An 18,291-nucleotide genomic window follows, 5' to 3' on the forward strand; every position below is an offset into this window, starting at 1 on the left:
GGTGGACTATGAATTAAACAATGGGAAACCTTATTGCGAACTAAGGGGATGTCTGCATGCAGAACCTCAGTATGTACTTTCTGTTCACACCTTTAGTTAATTCAATTTACATGTTCCTGTGTACCTGTTCACTAAGAAAATGTACAGGATCTACTCTGGGTGAAACACTGCCCCCAGTCATAAGTGATTATCATTGTCTAGTGAACCATTTTGTTGTCGCGAAAGTCATCATCCCATAAAGAATGTGTATGTGAAAGAGCTTTAAATCAGAAGCTAAAATATTTTTTTCTCCTTCCTATGTCACATCCTGTTTTTTTTTACTAAGCATTAGTTTTTGGTAGACTATTAAATGATTACATTTCACTTCACTTACAAGCATTGTTTTCTAATGTATTATCTGCTTTCCTTAATAGGAGGCATGGCTTCGAATGAATTACCTTGTTGATTTCAAGCATCACTTCATGCGTCATTTTCCTTATTCTTTACAAGAAACAATTAAGCACAAAAAGAGAGATCCATACAAAAGGTATGAGTAAAACAGGTGTCACTTTACGTCTTTTTCTTTCATGAATAAGTGAGACCACATGTATGAATGAGATACACAGCCTAGTATTAATCTTTCAGCATAGCAAAAAAAGGGAAAAAATACTTTGGGTGGGTTTTTTTCTTTAAGAGATGTGGAGAGGTATTTAGATGGTGATTAGGTTGCTCTTAATTGATACATTTATAAAGAGTCTAAGATAATTTCTCATATGAAACTAGATCTGGATGTTATTATTTCAGAGAAACTAAAATGCAGAATCTTAGAAGTATAAGTATTCACTTGCATTTATTAGACAATTGGGTTCTCAATTTGTGGCCTGCAGGGCACTTGCTGCTGGATTCTCTAGGTGTGTTTGTTCTACTGGTTTTGGGTATCCTGTTTCCTGCTGTTAAATTGCATTGAAAACCAACTAAAATACATTTATTTTCCGTGTAGTTATGGTAGGGTGTTGGATGAATGTGAACGGAAGGTCCATAATATCTCTATTAAGATATGGTCCATGTTTCAAGAAAGTGTGAGAGCCCTGTATTAGATAATGGATCGGTTTATGCATTATATCTTAGTAGTAGTAAACAAAAATCTGTGATCTGGAGTGTATTTGGGCCCTAAGTGGCTGAGTAATGATATAAGGGAGAGTAAAGAGACTTCTCTCTCCAAGCCAGGGTTGATCAGAAGCTGTCTCCCCCTATCTGTGCCTTGGCAGCACAACTGAGCCAGTTTGGTGGAAATAATAATCTGTTGCTTGGAAGGGCCAATAGCAGATTGCTTCCCTTCCCCACCCCCAGGCAAATACTGAAGGATTTGTGGCTTTCTGTGAGGCCGTGTATAATAGCATGCCCTCACCTCAAGAGCACCCCATTATGCCAGGGCATGTTGTTGCAAGGGATCCTCATCTCTGGTACCTCCTTGCAGCTTCTTCTTCAGCTCTGTAATGGAACATCTCTTGTCAGTATCTTCTCCTAATTGTCTCTATCTAGGTGCTTTGTGGCCAAATCACATAAAAATGCAATCCCTTTCCAGGGTCAATCTATAAATCCAAACGTCTTCCAACTAATAATTCTTCTGTGCCTCTTGGGCTACACTTTTGTCCCCTACTCCTGGGTGCTGCAGAGCTTCTCCTGTGATACTTTCTCCTAGCAGGTTTTTCCACAGGGCCTCTAGGGGTATGTCTGCACAACATCTTGAACCGAGCCTCCCAGCCCAGGTTGACAGACTTGGGCTAGTGGGGCTTGTGCTAGTGCTCTAGAAATAGCTGTATAGACAATGATTTTAAGTTGTGGCTTGCATGCTGAAGCCCCATGGGGTTTACACTGGTGCAGCCACGCTGATAGTTGAAATTCCATTGTAGGCTGTATCTGAATTACAGTTTCTCTGGGCTCCTCAACGGGTGGTGTGTAGCCTACAGGCACAATTTAGCCCTACATCAGGAAATCGTTATGCTTGAAAGTGTGCATCAGTGGAGTCTACATAAAAACCAGCAAGTGTTGTTAGAATTTCAATTCCTACTTCAGCTCCCCTCAAAAACTGTAAAATTCTGAAAATGAACATTAAAGGAATGCATGCATCATTCGTGTCCTATATATTCCTTCTTCATAACTCCATGCAAGTTACACCTCATCACCATATCTCTAAACTATGCCCCATCCTACCTCTAAGCTATAAGGCTATTTTGTTGGGTCAGTATAGAATCAATAATATATTTAATTAGACAGGTACCCCCCAAATTTCTGAAAGCAGAGCTCCCTTTCAGGAAAATAAGACCCGTCACGCCTCTCCACCCCAAATCTCCACTGTGTATAATTAAGGTCCATGCATCTTAATTTACAGATCTTCCATAAATTACACTCTCTTGGCTAGTTCTTTTAGCCACTTCTCTCCTTTTGGGAAATGCTGCTGTAGATATTCAGGTTATTATACTACTACTACTTTCCTGCATGCTTTGAGCAGTTACATTAAATCTTAACTATGTATCATCATTGGCTTCTGAGTTAGCACTCACTGAAATGAATAGGTCAGTTCTCAAATGAGGCAGTTCACACTTGAGAGCTGTTGTTTATCTTTGCAAACTCTAGCAGACCTCTTTGAATTGATCACCTTCCACATTTGGAAGGGTTTATTTTTTTGAACCGTACAAACTAAAGACTAATTTTTTGTTTTTAATTTAAGCTATTACTCTGAAGGACAAATTAAGTCTGTCTGTAAGGCCCCAAACCCTGGTGCCTCACTCTTAAGGAAAGACAGAATTAGACCTAAAGACTTCAAAGCTAATTTGGTCTCAACATGTGTTAGCAAATACGAGAGCTCCATACATGTTCTGTTGGTATAATACATTGATGGAGTGTTAAAACGTCTTTATGAAATAAAATAAAATAAAAATGCTATCTTTTTGGGTGGTAGAATGTGTTAAATATATGGTGTTTGACATATATGGAAGTATATGTAGGCTTTGCTGATTGATAAAATTACTTTTAAATTTAGCAATTTACAGATTTACCAACTAACATTTTGTACTGCTTTAAAAAAAAAGAAAAAGAAAAAAGGAGTGACATTCACTCTTAGTTATAGCACACTGGAAACTTCTAAATTGTGTTAGGCTAATAGTCTCTGGAATGGAGGGGTGAGCATGGAAAGGAGTCATAATTATACTCCTGCCCTTCCTGGGACTGTTGTATAATCTTGTGAGCTCAGTGGAGGTGTTGGGTGCTTATCATGTTTAAAAATCAGGTCACTTATTTATGTATTTAACCATAGATTTAGGAGCCTTCGTGAGGCTCCTATTTCTAAAAGTTTTGCTTTAAACCTGTAGTGCTTAGAAGAAATTTTTTCTATATTACGATAACTTTGTGAAACATTAATACATTAAAAACTGCATTCATTTTTCATAAATATCGGTATATGTATTTTACTTAGCACCAAGTACTGTATGACATCGTCAAACAGCGTAGACCATCTTTTATTGAATTTAACCCTGTGTGACATTATGGTTTCACTGGCAAGTGCTTCAACACTTCAAATGGATTCTGACTGGCTGGGTATGATAAGAAAGTTTGTGACCGAAACCCTTCAGCATGGCTGCAGATTGAACTGCAAGCAGTTGAACAGATTGCTTGGAGTGACATGGAGACTAATGCAAATACAACGAAACAAAGGTAAGAGTAGTTAGCAGGTAGTTGTCTTTAAAAACCAAATATATCCTATGCACAGGAAATGTTCTGTGTCTCTGATTAACTTCTACAGTCTAAGGTGGATGGGGTACAAAGTTAAGAATGTCCTAAAATGTTCTGTAGTGTGTACTGTCCACAAAGTAGTAATATTTCACTGTATACATCCTCTACTTCACAGGGCATTGAGAATTGCTGATTAAAGAGTTTTGTAAAGCACTTTTAGATTCTTGGATTAAACATACTCTAAAAGTGAAAAGCAATAGGAGTAGTATATTTGTGTATTTGTACCCATTTTCTCTTACCTTTAAGTAAAAAAAAAAGAGGAGGAAAAAGAGATCACTTTAATGAATAAGGGAATTCATTTACATCTGCATCTTATTGATCACAGTTAATCAGTATTTCTTGAGGCCATTTCAATGTTCCATTCTGTGTTTAAAATCATTTTCATGGTTTGTAGATGTGCCTTTGTAATAAGAAGGCTGTCATACTGCTATAATGACATGGAATGATAAGCTTGCATTGATGAAAGCCTGTGTCAAGTAACACTTTATTTCCCAGTGTTTCATTAATTTTCCTTTCCAAGAGAGGGCGCACATCTGTCACTTCTAGGTCCAATGCAGAATGCCTCTCTTTCAGCTGCTTTTTCTTGATTGTGATACAGGTGAAATATTGCTGGCCCTTATGCTGCTCGATTTTTGATGGAGGACTTACTCAGGCTGTGTCAACACTTAGGGCTTGTCCACACTACTACTTTTGTCACTATAACTTATATCACTCTGGGGCGTGAAAAAAACATCCCCCTGAAGAACATAATTTACACTAACAGAAGTGCTGGTGGGGACAGCGCTATGTCAGTGGGAGAGTGTCTCCCGCCGACGTAGCTACTGCCGCTTGTGGAGCTGGTTTTATTATGTTGACTGGAGAGTTTTCTCCCTTTGGCACAGAGTGGCTACATGAGTGATTTTACAGAGGCGCACCAGCATCAGTACAGCTGTGCTGCTGTAAGCTCGCTAGTGTAGACATTGCGTTAAAATGCTACAGCAGCACACTTCCACTGGAGTGTGGTGTAGAATGAGAGGTGATCTGTGAAATAGCATGAATACTTTATCCATTAAAGGCTTTACAGATAAGGACCAAGTTCTAGAAGTAGATCTGGATTCATATAGGGATTCACAGTAGTGTGTGGTGTACTAGGGTTGGGCTGTGTGTGTGGAACTAGCTGTGTCCAGATGGAGCATGTTGTAACAGTGTCTGGATCCGACATGGGTAGGTCTTCTGCATCTGAATGAAAAGGGTGAAATCTGTTGATCCTGGACAATCAAAGATCAAGGAAAGAAGGAATTAATGGCCAATGCAGGTATTTGAATGTCTTTTAACAGTAATGAGTCCAATAGGACCCAGAGACTGAAACCAACTTTACAACTAGAGGGCTGATGCCTTGATTAGAGTGTGAGGTGGTAGCTTCTACCTGCTTTTCAAATGCTCTCCCATTCCTAATAGTCACACCTTCTTAGCATTCAAATAGATTATCTGTGTTTTTCAGTATTCATTCATTTTCATTCTTGTATTATTTTTCATTGTGAAATTCTTTAATACTTTAAAAACGTATATGTTATGTGGGTTTCAGGTAGTTCCTTATCTAGCATTGTAATTTTAATTGTCTGAGGAATTTTACACTGCAAGCATTATTTCAAGATTTGTCTGTGAAGGCTCATTGTACATCCTGCAGAAATTGATTCCAAAATGGTTTACTCCCAGGATTTGGATTTTACATAGAAATGGGTATTTTAAAATATTTTACTAGCTCCTCTATAGATATTCTTAATGTAATGAGAAGATAAAAAGCACTTCTAAATTTCACATTTTTAATGTTTTTTCTTTCTAGTGGCAATGGAGACTTTGATAAAAGCAGTATATACACTGTACCAGCAGAGGAATCTCCTCTTTCCTGTTCGTATGTTGCTTTTGAAATTTTTTAGCAGGGTTTATCAGAAAGAAGAGTTGAGTGCTCAAAGAATCAGGTAAAGATTTTTTCTTTATTTTTAAAATTTTTAACCTTGCAGATTTAGTCTCAAAGTTTAGGCCATGAACTTCCACAGTAGAACAAAGCTTGTTGATACAGAATAAAAGCTCATTGGGGAAAGCTCAGATGATGTGTCCCTTTGCTCCATTTTTCACAATTTCTTCCCCACTGCCAGAATTGTTTTGGAGAATTTGGCCAATCTGTGCTCAAATATAATTTATTACCTAATTTCTATTTCCAGTAAATTTAAGTATGTGTAAAATTTTAAATAGTTAATTATCCCAGTTCATTCATTAAGCAGAGGTTTTTAATTTCTTTTTTGCCTTGAAATTCCACACATGACTACTTTTTAAAACATTTTAATGTGTGGCAAAGATGGAGATTTGCAGAAATAGATACATTAGAAAATTAGATCGTTTACATTTAGCTTGGTAAAGAATTAAACTGAACTACAATAGAACCTCAGAGTTACGAACCCCTTGGGAGTGGAGGTTGTTTGTAACTCTGAAATGTTTATAACTGAACAAAATGACATGGTGGTTGTTGTAAAAGTTTACAACTGAACGTTAACTTAATACAGCTTTGAAGAAGAAAATGCTGCTTTTAACCATCTTAATTGAAATGAAACAAGCACAGAAACAGTTCTTTCTTCATCAAATCTTTTTTTAAACTATCCCTTTATTTTTTTTTTAGTAGTTTACGTTTAACACAGTACTGTACTGTGTTGCTTTTTTTTATTTTTTTTATTTTTGGGGGGTGTGGGCTCTTCTGCTGCCTGATTGCATACTTCCAATTATAAATGAGGTGTGTGATCTGTTCGTAGCTCAGCAACTGTATGTAAATTGTTGCTGATGTGACATCTAGGATTGCAGTTTTTTCTCCTTTTTTAGTAGGGATAAAATGTGAGTTCTGTGAGAGAGACCTCTCTGTACATCCAACATGTTTGGAAATGTGGACACCCATATTGTTTTTGCTCTAGTACCTTCACAGAGCTCCCTTTTATTTCTGAATATTTGGCCCTGAGTTTGTAAAAGACAACATCCAATTTCTTTCCTATATCTATGGTGCAGAAACTTTTTTTACTACACGTCTACATTTCACTAGCTGCTAGCAGTGTTGATTAGTATACTTCGGATATCTTATTCCCAGAAATAATTATTTTTAATGTTCAGCCTTTTTATATTATCACACTTGTGTGATTCCACCGCAGCCCAGTTAACAGCTGTGGAGTTTTCCAGAGCTGCTCTTGGTACTTATTTAAAAAGTAATGGAACTTTGTACAGATTGTAAGCATTTTGGAGTAGGGACTGTCTTTTTTGTAATGTGTGTGCGTAATCTTGCACAATGGGGCCCTGATCCCTGTTGGGGTCTCTAGGCACTACTGTAATAGAAATAATAGAATAATGATAAAAGTTGTAGTAATAACTTGCTCTAGCTCAATAGTGGCTGAGCACTGTGCCTTTACTCATTCTATCTGTGGATGCTGAGATGGTCTAGTAAGACAAAATATGGGAGTTTATATTCTGTGCCCCATGTAAAGCAAAGAAGTCAGGAAACAGATGAAGGTGCCCTGTTGTCTGGGATACTTAAGGAAAGGCCACTCCCTGAGAAGATGCTCTGTCTCCAATGTACTTACTATATCTGTCAAAACCAAGAAGTTACTGCTTATACAGAAGGCACTCAAACTGATTTTCAGGATTTGTGTCCCTCTGGTTCCTGGCGGATTCCAGAGATCCCATTTAAATCTGGGAGATCTTTGAGCCAAACTACTTGGATCCAAGTCCTCAGATTTGCATGGTTCCTCGTCTTCTGAGACTTCAGGCACTTTATCCAGTGCCTTCAAGAGGAGAGAGTAGGAGTGCTCAGGCTAAGGGGTGTCAGATAACTAGTCCGTTGTGTGTTCTAGGGCAGACTGTTGCCTCAGTTCCTGAGACCTCCAGGTACTGCACTCTTGGTAACGGAATGCTCCTCAGACATGGAGGGGAAGAGGATAGTTCCTGACAATTCACCTACAATTCTACTTGTTGGTTCTATCCAGTCTCTGATCCTCCACTCAAACAGGAATATAATGCCTCTTCTGCAATGACTTCATCATGATCCCTTCTTAGAACAGTTCTGTGTTCTCTGTAGTAAGCCTGATGCACATTCTCTGGCAAGTACTCTGGTTGCAGCGGACCGGAAATAATACATCCCTTTTCAATCAGGCAAATTGAAAAGGGATGTATTATAGAATTAAATATGAAAATATACAATACACTCAATATGGTGTTCCATGTTATTAAATTAAATTTTAATTATGCTTGCATTTTCAATATGTCGCAGATTTTTATATTGATGTATAATTACTTTGTAGCACTGGTATTTCTTTAGGGGATATTTGAGGATTTAGGCTTCCAAGGAGGTGGTTTGAGATTGTGGAGTATGCACATTAGTTGGATGCCTTTGCTCTGTATAATGAAATGGATTATCTGGATGTCTCTAGTATTCCAGGAAATAATTGACAGTTTACATAGCAAAAGTTTTGTTTCACAATAAGCCGTCCCTTGCTGTGAGTTGGAACTTCTTCAAGTGGTCCCTGCACGTTCCCACTCCTGGGATGTGCAGTAATGCAGCTCTACTCTCATAGCAATGCCTGTTGGAGTGCTCTCGCATCTCCTCTTGGCCCTTCTCTTACTGCTACTGAATATTCTGAAGGTGAGGCTATGAGAGGGATTGTGATGTTTCAGCCACCTCAGTTTTTTCTGTCAGTGGTTGCAGACAGACCAGAAATCTCACTAGTTTCTTCCAACCAGGATCTTTGAATCAAGACTCTCATGTTGTTAGCTAGCTTTCAGTTGGTGTCAGATTAGTCTTTTAAATTTTATCTTTTAAAAAGTTATTTATTTATTTATTTAGTTCATTTTAGTCCATTCCCAACCTGCAGCACTGATCTGTGCATCTTCAAGGAAAAAGGTGTTTGCCTTGGGGAAGGTTATTCTCTGTTTCTCTGAACCATATGCAACACCTTGACCCGAAGGGCTCATAAGGAGCATCAAAACTGGCTCCAAGCTTGCCTTCTCCATGATGCCTTTGCAACCAAGTCCTCTGATTTAGAATCCTTAGGATCTGTAAGTACAGATAGGTCTCCTTCAGGGACTAAAGAGCAGCATAAGACCCCTTCCAAGATCTCCGCTACCAGGGTAGAATCTAATATTCTGGTACTGAAGGTTTTGCAACCATTGGAGTTGGCTGTCTAACAAGATGAGCCGTCTCAGATGTTGACCTCCATTAACAGAGCCAGTCTTCAGGAATGTAATCCTTTGTATCAGACACCTCTGGTTCCAAGCAAAGAAATGGCACAAATATTGACCTCTGTTAGCAGAGCCAATCTGTGTCATGGGACCCCTCAGATACCATAGCCTCTATTCCAAGTGCATGTTTGTGATGGGTTGGATCACAAACCCCCTGGGCTTTGGAAACTGATGTGCCAAGACTACTTCTGCTCCTGCTTTCCTGCCCTGTCAGCTTAGGACTTTAGTGCCCTGCCTGGTTTGAGCCAGACCTGCTAGCCTGCTGCAAACCCAGACCCAGGTCTGAACTACATCCCCTAACAGCTGTACGCTTAACTGAAAGCAGCTTACAGAAGTGTTCCTCTCTTGAACACTCAGATGCCCAACTCCCAATGGAGTCCAAACCCTAAATAAATCCAATGTAAGTGGCAAAAGAGCAATACATCAGCAGCCCCCCATCCGCTCCCACTCCCAGCACCTTCTGCCCACCGGCAGCCCCACCGATCAGTGCCTCACCCTCCCTTCCTGCACCTCCCAATCAGCTGTTTTGTGGCATGCAGGAGGCGGTGAGGGTGAGGGCGAGGGGCGAGGGCACGGCAGGTTATGGGGAGGGGTGGGAAGGGGTGGAGTGGGGGCAGAGGCAGGGCCTGTGGCAGAGCCAGGGGTTGAGCAGTGATCACTCCCTGGCACATTGGAAAATTGGCACTTGTAGCTCCAGCTCCGGAGTTGGTCCCTATACAGGTTGGCCACTGCTGACATAAGGTAACTGAAGACTTCAGTGGTAGATGAGATACACTCTCTCTCTAGGGCTATCCAGACATACACTTGTTTGCAACCAGACACAATTCAAAATGCCTGACGTTTTGTTTGAGAGCAGGAGCAGACAACTGGTTCATATCAGATGTTTTTCTGTTCAACTGGATAATAGGTCGTCTTTATGCCTTTCCTTTCCCCCATTTCCTTCAGTTCAGAGTCCAGAAAAAACAGACAGGCTAAAGTGTCAATAACTTTGATTTGCAACAGAATAGGTGAGACAACAACTTCAAGATTTTCTTCATCTATCTAAAGGGACCTTTTGGTTTTTCCCAGTAACCACTTACCCAACAGAATGGTCTGATTTATCACTCAAACATGTGCTGTCTGCATTTGACAGCATGGCCATCGAACTCTGACAGACATTAAGTCTTGCTTTCTTGAAATTCAGCATGTCCCAATAAATTCTAGCAAACAGTCAAATCACCACCCTTCTGTGACTTCAGATGGAAGAGATTTTTAATCTAGGACAATAATAACATAGTTCCAGAAACATCTTCTATTTACTCCATACTTGAATACCTACTTCAGTTAAAGCTATTGGGACTTTATATTGTCTGGGAACGTCCACTTAGCCATTTTGGTGCATCATGCATTAATTGATAAGACAGTATTCACGCATGATATAGTTAAGAGGTTCATGAAGGGATTAGTAAACGTTTATCGTCCAGTCTGAGTAATCTCTGATATGGGATCTCAACCTAGTACTTACTCAGTTTGTGACCACGCCCCCCCTTTGAACCTATGAGGGAATGTTCCTTATTTCACCTTTCTGTCAAAACAGCCTTCATTATACTAATCACATCTTCTAGAATAATAAGCAAATTACAGGACCCATGGCTGACTAATTGTTTACTGTCACCCACAATGACAAAGCAGTCTTCCATCTCATCCTAAATTCCTTCCCAAAGTGGTAAGAGTTCTGCCTCATCAGTCTGTTAACTAACTGGTATTCTAAAATAAAAGTGCTAACAATAAACTTGCATACATCATTTAATAAAACATACATTCAGCCTTTCCCTCTTTAGGGGTGGATCTGGTAATGACGACAGTGTTTCGGATCTCTGGGGTAGATCGGGGTAGGCTCTGAAGCACAGATCTGTGGCCTGGATGTGGTTCTGCAGTGAATTCACAAACTGTAGAATGATCATATACACGTGACCCTCCATATGGCTGAATGGGATGGATAGGTTCCAGAAGCAGAGGTTTGAGGTGCCTCTCAGAGATCAGGGGACCTGTTGAGTGAACTTCATGCTCCTACTCAGGTAGCATTGAGTTTGAGCCTGAGATGTACATGAGTAATTCAAATAATTCTTTCCAGTGTACATCATCTTATATTGTTTATAACACATTTCACTTGCCATTGTGCTGCCCTTTCACGTAGATTTAAGTCCCTCTGAAGTTCCTCTCATTCTTTTCTCCTCTTGACTAACCTCAATAATTTTGTCACCTCACTCTATCATCCTTCCCTTTTCTCTTCCCCTCCTCATCTACTTCTAACATCTCTTTTGACACCTTGCTCTTTGACAATGATGTCTCACTCTTTCACAGTGTTTTTTATTATCTGAAGAGAGCAGGTCTGCAGTAGGTATCTCAACATCTGCAGCTTCACCACAATGCTCCTTTCCTCTTTAAGTGTTCTATTTTTCTCCCTGGTAGTCCAGCAGATTCAGTCTTGCACAGTCTGTCCAAATCTTTAGTCTTTTGCATCTGATGCACATAAATATAATTTCTTCTTTGCCTATTTCTCTTCAAAGTTTTCTTAGCTCTTCTCACTTCCATCTTACTTTTTACTTGCCATACATTGTTCCTTGGGCTGCATTTCTGTTTTCTGGAAGATATCTGTTTTGCTCAAATAAGCTCCTATATCTTACATTAAACCATTTTTATTGTCTTTGGTGTTTTTTTTTTTTTTTAATTTCTGAGTGTCACTTGTGGTATACATTCTGAGTCTGATATTAATTTCCTTTGAGTCTGATATTAATTTGCCTCCCTTAACTAATTTCTCCATTTTAAAAAATAATCCCCTCTTTAAAGTTTGGAATATTACTTGACATTTTTTTTTAGATATGGAGAAAAAGAACTGAGTGCCTTGAGGACCATGCTCCCTGTTATACCCTTAGGTCTAAACTTTTGAAGCCAATCAGAAGCACTCATGCATAAGGCTACATTTTAGTCACGGGTATTTTTAGTAAAAGTCATGGACACGTCACGGGTAGTAAACAAAAATTCACAGACCTGTGACCTGTCCATGACTTTTACTAAAAATACCCCTGACTAAAATGGGGGAGGGTGGGGAGAGAGACTCGGGGGGCACAGCAGGTGCTGGTGAGGGAGGGCTCGGGGTGGGGAAGTCGCGGCCCGGGGGGGCACCATGGGTGCTTGGGGGACGCCGTGGGTGTTGGGGAGGGAGGTGCAGCCCAGGGAAGCACCATGGGTGCTGGGGAAGGGGGTGCGGGTGCTGGGGGGGTGGGGTTGGCATCGCGGCCAGGGCGGGCATGGGTACAAGGGGGCGGGCTTGGAGAGGCTGGGGCAGGCTCCTTATCCAGTTCTTGGGAAGCGGTGGTCCCAGCTCCCTAGCTCTATGTGCTGATTCCACTCTGCCCCAAGCCCAGTTTCTGTAGCTCCCATTGGCTGGGAACTGGAGCCAATGGGAGCTGCAGGGGCAGTGCCTGGCTGCTGGCAGAGGCAGCAGGTGGAGCTAGGGGAGCTGAGGGAGAGGAATAACCCCTTTCCCCCCACACACAAATAAACAGTAGCTCAAGCCCTGAGCCCCCCTGCACCACACCCTATGGCAGGGGGACCCTGAGACTCACCTTGGGGCTGCTTGAGCTGCTCAGGCGGCTCCTGGGCAAGCCACAATGGGCTGCTGCAGAAGTCTGAGGTCACGGAAAGTCACGGAATCCGTGACAAACACGGAGCCTTACTCATACAGCCTCAAAGGTCACACTTTCGCTCTCCAGCACAGGGGAGGGCAAACTACGGCCCATGTGCCAGTTCCGGCCCATCAGGGCTTTCAGTCTGGCCCACGGGGATTGCGAGCCCCATGGCACAGCGGGGCTAAGGCAAGCGCTCTGCCTGCCCTGGTCCTGCGCTGCTCCTGGAAGCGGCCGGCACCACGTCCCTGCAGCCTTTGAGGTGGGAGCAGAGTGCTCTGTGCACTGCCCTTGCCTGCAGGCACCGCCCCCCGCAGGTCCCATTGGCCGGGAACCACCCCACACCCATGAGCCACTGCCAGACATGCTGGCCACTTCCAGGAGCGGCGTGCGGCCAGGGCAAACAGGGAGCCTGCCTCAGCCCTGCTGCACACCGCTGCCACCCCGGAGCTGCTCGAGGTAAGCGGGGCCACAGCCCGTATCCTGCACCCCAACCACTTGCCCTGAACCCCTTAACCCCCTGCCATGAGCCCCCTGCTGCACCCGTCTTGCACTCCAACCCCTTGCCCTGAGCCCCATCCTGCACACTGCACCTCCTCCCACACCCCGCACTCTCTCCTGCACCCCTTCCCCAGCACTACATTAATGGCCCTGCATACAATTTCCCCACCCAGATGTGGCCCTTTCGCCAAAAAGTTTGCCTGGACATGCTCCATCTTTGGGTGTAAATCTGTAGAAGCGATATACTTAAAGAACTGTGTTTACTGTAATTTACTGTGTTTACTGTACCCTGTAATGAACTTTTTCTTGGATGGAGAGATACAGGAGACATATCTGTAACTGTTTAAATACATTGTTGGAAACATGGATAGACTATGTATTTAGTCATAAAAGATAACAAGGCAAGATTAAAACCTTCATGATAAAGTGAGGGAAGTACATGAATTCATGGAAGTTCATTACATAATTCATTCAAAAATATCCTTTAAAGAATGGAAATATTGGGAGGATTGAATAATGCAACACACTTGTTTGGAAATATATACTTGCCTAAATATAATCCAACTGCTATGCTTTCTGAAAGGGAGAATAATGCCTCTCTAATCTGTTAAAGTTCTTTAGAAAAAATATAGATAAAGGAGATGTGATGGACATCATTTTTTTTTAAAAAAAAGCTTTTTATAAGGTCTCTGATAAAAATAAACAAGCAACCTTGCTCCTAATTAGGAATATAAACCATGAGATAAGAGAGAAAATCCTGTGGATTAAAGAGTGGGAATGGTTATACGAAATGTCAATCTAGGGTTAAGCAGCAATGGAAAAGGCAAATAGGATGGGTAAGAAACTAAAGGAACATGACATTGTATTGAACTCCCTTCTTTGAAGCATTTTGTCCAGTTTCCTTTTCTCTTAAAATAAATAAATAAATAAATCTGAGATTAAAAAGATAGAGAAGGACAGTGAAGATATGATTAAATATGATATGAGCCAAAAAAAAATAAAATTTTAGTTTGGAAAGTGAAGAGTTACAGGGGACTTTTGGTATTCAGTGTTAAGGATATAGTGAACCCTGAATTGTGTGTACTTTTCCTCTGGCCCATAATATGTTGGGTCATTAAAGGATATTAATAGATGGTAAATTTAGAGCAAACAAAAGGAAATGCTTTTTCACCAGCATATAGTCAATTTGTGAAATTGAGTTCTGAAGGAGGTTGTTAGGTTACATGTTGCATAAACTGTTGGGGCTGTGAGAGAAGTGCGTGTATGATGATTCACTACATACCAACACAATCAGACTCCTAGCTGAAACATTATAAATAGATACTACATTACAGTATTATAAGTATTCTGTATTTATTGTAAACATAAAATAGATTTAAGAATATTTGTATTGAAAAGAAAATAATTTTTCCAACTAACTTTTTCCCCCTTCTTTTAGGAGCCGAAGTAAAGTTTTATCTCGTTGGCTGGCTGGCCTACCTCAGCAGCTTGCTCTCCTTGGTTCAAGAAAGCCTGAGCTTTCAAACCAGTTGATTGAGACCATTCATTCTGCTGCATCTCATTCAAACAAGGAATTGTTACAAAGTTTGCAAGCCACTGCTTCTCGAATTTATGGTAAGACTTTTGTACTAAAACATAATGAATTTTGTCTTGTCACTTGACATGAGAGGGATGGTATAAGGAGTGAAAAATCCTGTGTCTCCTGACTAAAGGCAGAGTACATACATGAAATGGTTATTCATACCCTTAAAATAGAAATTTGCAAAGAAAGTCATGGCTGCAGCAATTTTATTTCCCTCAAAACTGAAGTTTCATTTGAAGCTGTCTTTTCTTTTTTTTTTTTTTTTTTTAGGCTGGACTGATGGATGAGAACATTTGATATCTAATTTCTGTACAAAGCTGGACTTCGTGATGTTCCTTTATTTTATGTTTCTCTCTACTTAGCAGTAGTTTAATGCTTTCTAAAGGCCTTGTTTTTTCAGGTTCTTAACTGAACCATCAGGGTTGTAAGGAGTACGTTCCTAGTAGAGCTGTTGATTAATTGCAGTTAACTCATGTGATTAACTCAAAAAAATTAATGGCAGTTTTAATCACACTGTTAAACAATAGAATACCAATGGAAATTTATTATATATTTTTGGATGTTTTTCTCCATTTTCAAATATATTGATTTCAATTACAATACAGAATACAAAATGTACAGTGCTTACTTTATATTATTATGTTTGATTACAAATATTTGCACTGTAAAAATGACAAATAGTATTTTTCAGTTCACCTCATACAAGTATTGTCGTGCAATCCTTTATCATGAAAGTGCAGTTTACAAAAGTAGATTTTTTTTGTTACATAACTACACTTAAAAAACAAAACAATGTAAAACTTTAGAGCCTACAAGTCCACTTAGTCCTACTTCATGTTCAGCCAGTTGCAAAGACAAACAAGTTTGTTTGCATTTACGGGAGATAATGCCGCCCACTTCTAATTTACAGTGTCACCTGAAAGTGAGAACAGGAGTTTGCATAGCAGTTTCGTAGCTGGCATTGCAAGGTATTTACATGCCAGATGTGCTAAAATTTGTATGCCCCTTCATGCTTTGGCCACCATTCCACCAACAGCTTCCATGCTGTTGACGCTCGTTAAAAAAAATAATGCATTAATTACATTTGTGACTGAACTCCTTGGGGGAGAATTGTATGTCTGCTCTATTTACCTGCATTCTGCCATATATTTCATGTTATAGCAGTCTGGGATGATGACCCAGCACAATGTTCTTTTTAAGAACGCTTTCTCTGCAGATTTGACAAAACACTAAGAAGGTTTCTAAAGATAGCTACAGCACGTTACCCAAGGTTTAAGAATCTGAAGGGCCCTCCAATATCTGAGAGGGACAAGGTGTGACACATGCTTTCAGAAGTCTTAAAAGAGCAACACTCCGATGTGGAAACTACAGAACCTGAACCACCACCAAAAAAAAAAAATCAATCTTCTGCTGGTGGCATCTGACTCAAATGATGAAAATGAACATGTGTCAGTCCGCACTGCTTTGCATCATTATTGAGAAGATCCTGTCATTGGCATGGAAGCACGTCCTCTGGAACGGTGGTTGAAGCATGAAGGGACATAGGAATCTTTAGCGCATCTGGCACGTAAATATCTTGCAACACTGGCTACAACAGTACCATGCGAACGCCTGTTCTCATTTTCAGGTGATATTGTAAACAAGAAGCATGCAGCATTATCTCCTGTAAATGTAAACAAACATGTTTGTCTGAGTGATTGGCTGAACAAGAAGTAGGACTGAGTGGACTTGTAGGCTCTAAAGTTTTACATTGTTTTATTTTTGAATGCAGTTTTTTTTGTACATAATTTTACATTTGTAAGTTCAACTTTCATGATAAAGAGATTGCACTACAGTACTTGTATGAATTGAATTGAAAAATAGTATTTTGGTTTTTACAGTGCAAATATTTGTAATAAATAAATATAAAGTGAGCACTGTACACTTTGTATTCTGTGTTGTAATTGAAATCAATATATTTGAAAATGTAGAAGACATCCAAAAATATTTAGAAAAATGGTATTCTATTATTAACAGTGGCAAAGAGTCCTGTGGCACCTTATAGACTAACAGATGTATTGGAGCATAGGCTTTTGTGGGTGAATACTCACTTCGTCAGATGCATGTAGTGGAAATTTCCAGAGGCAGGTATAACTATGCAAGCAAGAATCAGGCTAGGGATAACGAGGTTAGTTTAATCAGGGAGGATGAGGCCCTCTTCTAGCAGTTGAGGTGTGAACACCAAGGGAGGAGAAACTGCTTTTGTAGTTGGCTAGCCATTCACGGTCTTTGTTTAATCCTGAGCTGATGGTGTCAAATTTGCAAATGAACTGAAGCTCAGCAGTTTCTGTTTGAAGTCTGGTCCTGAAGATTTTTTGCTGCAGGATGGCTACCTTTAAATCTGCTATTGTGTGTCCAGGGAGATTGAAGTGTTCTCCAACAGGTTTTGGTATATTGCCATTCATAGTGTCTGATATTATTAACTGTGTGTTTAATTGCGCGGATAATTTTTTTAGTCACACGATTAAGTTTTTTAGTCTCTTGACAGTCCTCATTCGTAGAGGTGTTATACTTTGGATAAGACTTTTATAGAACGGTATTTGTTGCAAGAGTGGGGAAGTTAGCCCTTCTATATTGGCCAAATTCCAGTTTGGATCATTATATTCTTCTTACGCAGATTTTCCCTGAAATTTCAAGAAATTACGTTCTTCCCTGCTTTGCTTGGATGCAGTATTTTTCTTCTCTTAGACTCATAGACATTAAGGTCAGAAGGGACCATTATGATCTAGTCTGACCTCCTGCACAATGCAGGCCACAGAATCTCACCCACCCACTTCTGCAGTAAACCTCTCACCAATGTCTGAGCTATTGAAGTCCTCAAATCATGGTTTAAAGACTTCAAGGTGCAAAATGTCGTGTACTAAAATGATTAATCTTTGGGTCAGGGATCATTATATTTGTACAGTGCAGTTCTCAACTTGCGGCTCAATCAGCACATGTCTGCGGCGCATGTGACGTTCTCAGGTCCATACAGGTAGTATTGGATGAAGCCCACCATGGTAACTAAGTTGAGAACCACTGATACAGTACTTAGCATACTTAGGCCCCCTGGTTCATGACTGGGGCTACTAGTTGCTACTGCAATATGAATAATAAGTGTTGCTGTATGCTGTTAAACAGCTCCTCTGTTCCATCCCAGGCTGCATTTTGCTTGTGGTTGAAAGGAATTCCTGTGTTTTACATAAAAGTTGGTTAAATATTTTGAGGTCTATCAGGATGAAAAGTCCTATATAAAGTATTTTTGTTACTGTTGTTTTAATAATAATTTCTCTGTCTATTCCATTATTCTGCAGCATTGGAATTTCCTGAAGAAAGTATTTCTTACTGCAGTGTTGCCAATTCACGAGTTTTTATCCTTAGTCTTGCAATATTTACTGTTTTTTTGTAAAGCTCCAACTCTTAGTCAAGTGATATTGTAAGAATCTGTTTTCATTTTAAAATTAAGTTTCTATACTTCACTGTTGTAGAGAAAAGTCTGAA

General features: G+C 40.1%; 1 protein-coding gene across 4 annotated transcripts in view; it reads left to right on the top strand.

Moving 5' to 3' along the window:
• The window catches only part of TEX10 (testis expressed 10), a 121,776-nt gene that overhangs the window by 32,310 nt on the left and 71,175 nt on the right, over positions 1 to 18,291 (top strand). For all 4 annotated transcript variants that reach the window (XM_048839417.2, XM_075125507.1, XM_048839418.2 and 1 more), the window contains 4 exons: positions 414 to 526; positions 3,455 to 3,693; positions 5,594 to 5,729; positions 14,629 to 14,804. In XM_048839417.2, coding sequence (XP_048695374.2) covers positions 414 to 526; positions 3,455 to 3,693; positions 5,594 to 5,729; positions 14,629 to 14,804 — 664 coding nt within the window. The remainder of the gene's footprint in view (positions 1 to 413; positions 527 to 3,454; positions 3,694 to 5,593; positions 5,730 to 14,628; positions 14,805 to 18,291) is intronic.

Source organism: Caretta caretta, chromosome 2 (genome assembly GCF_965140235.1).
Source record: "Caretta caretta isolate rCarCar2 chromosome 2, rCarCar1.hap1, whole genome shotgun sequence".
Classification (NCBI taxonomy): domain Eukaryota; kingdom Metazoa; phylum Chordata; order Testudines; family Cheloniidae; genus Caretta; species Caretta caretta.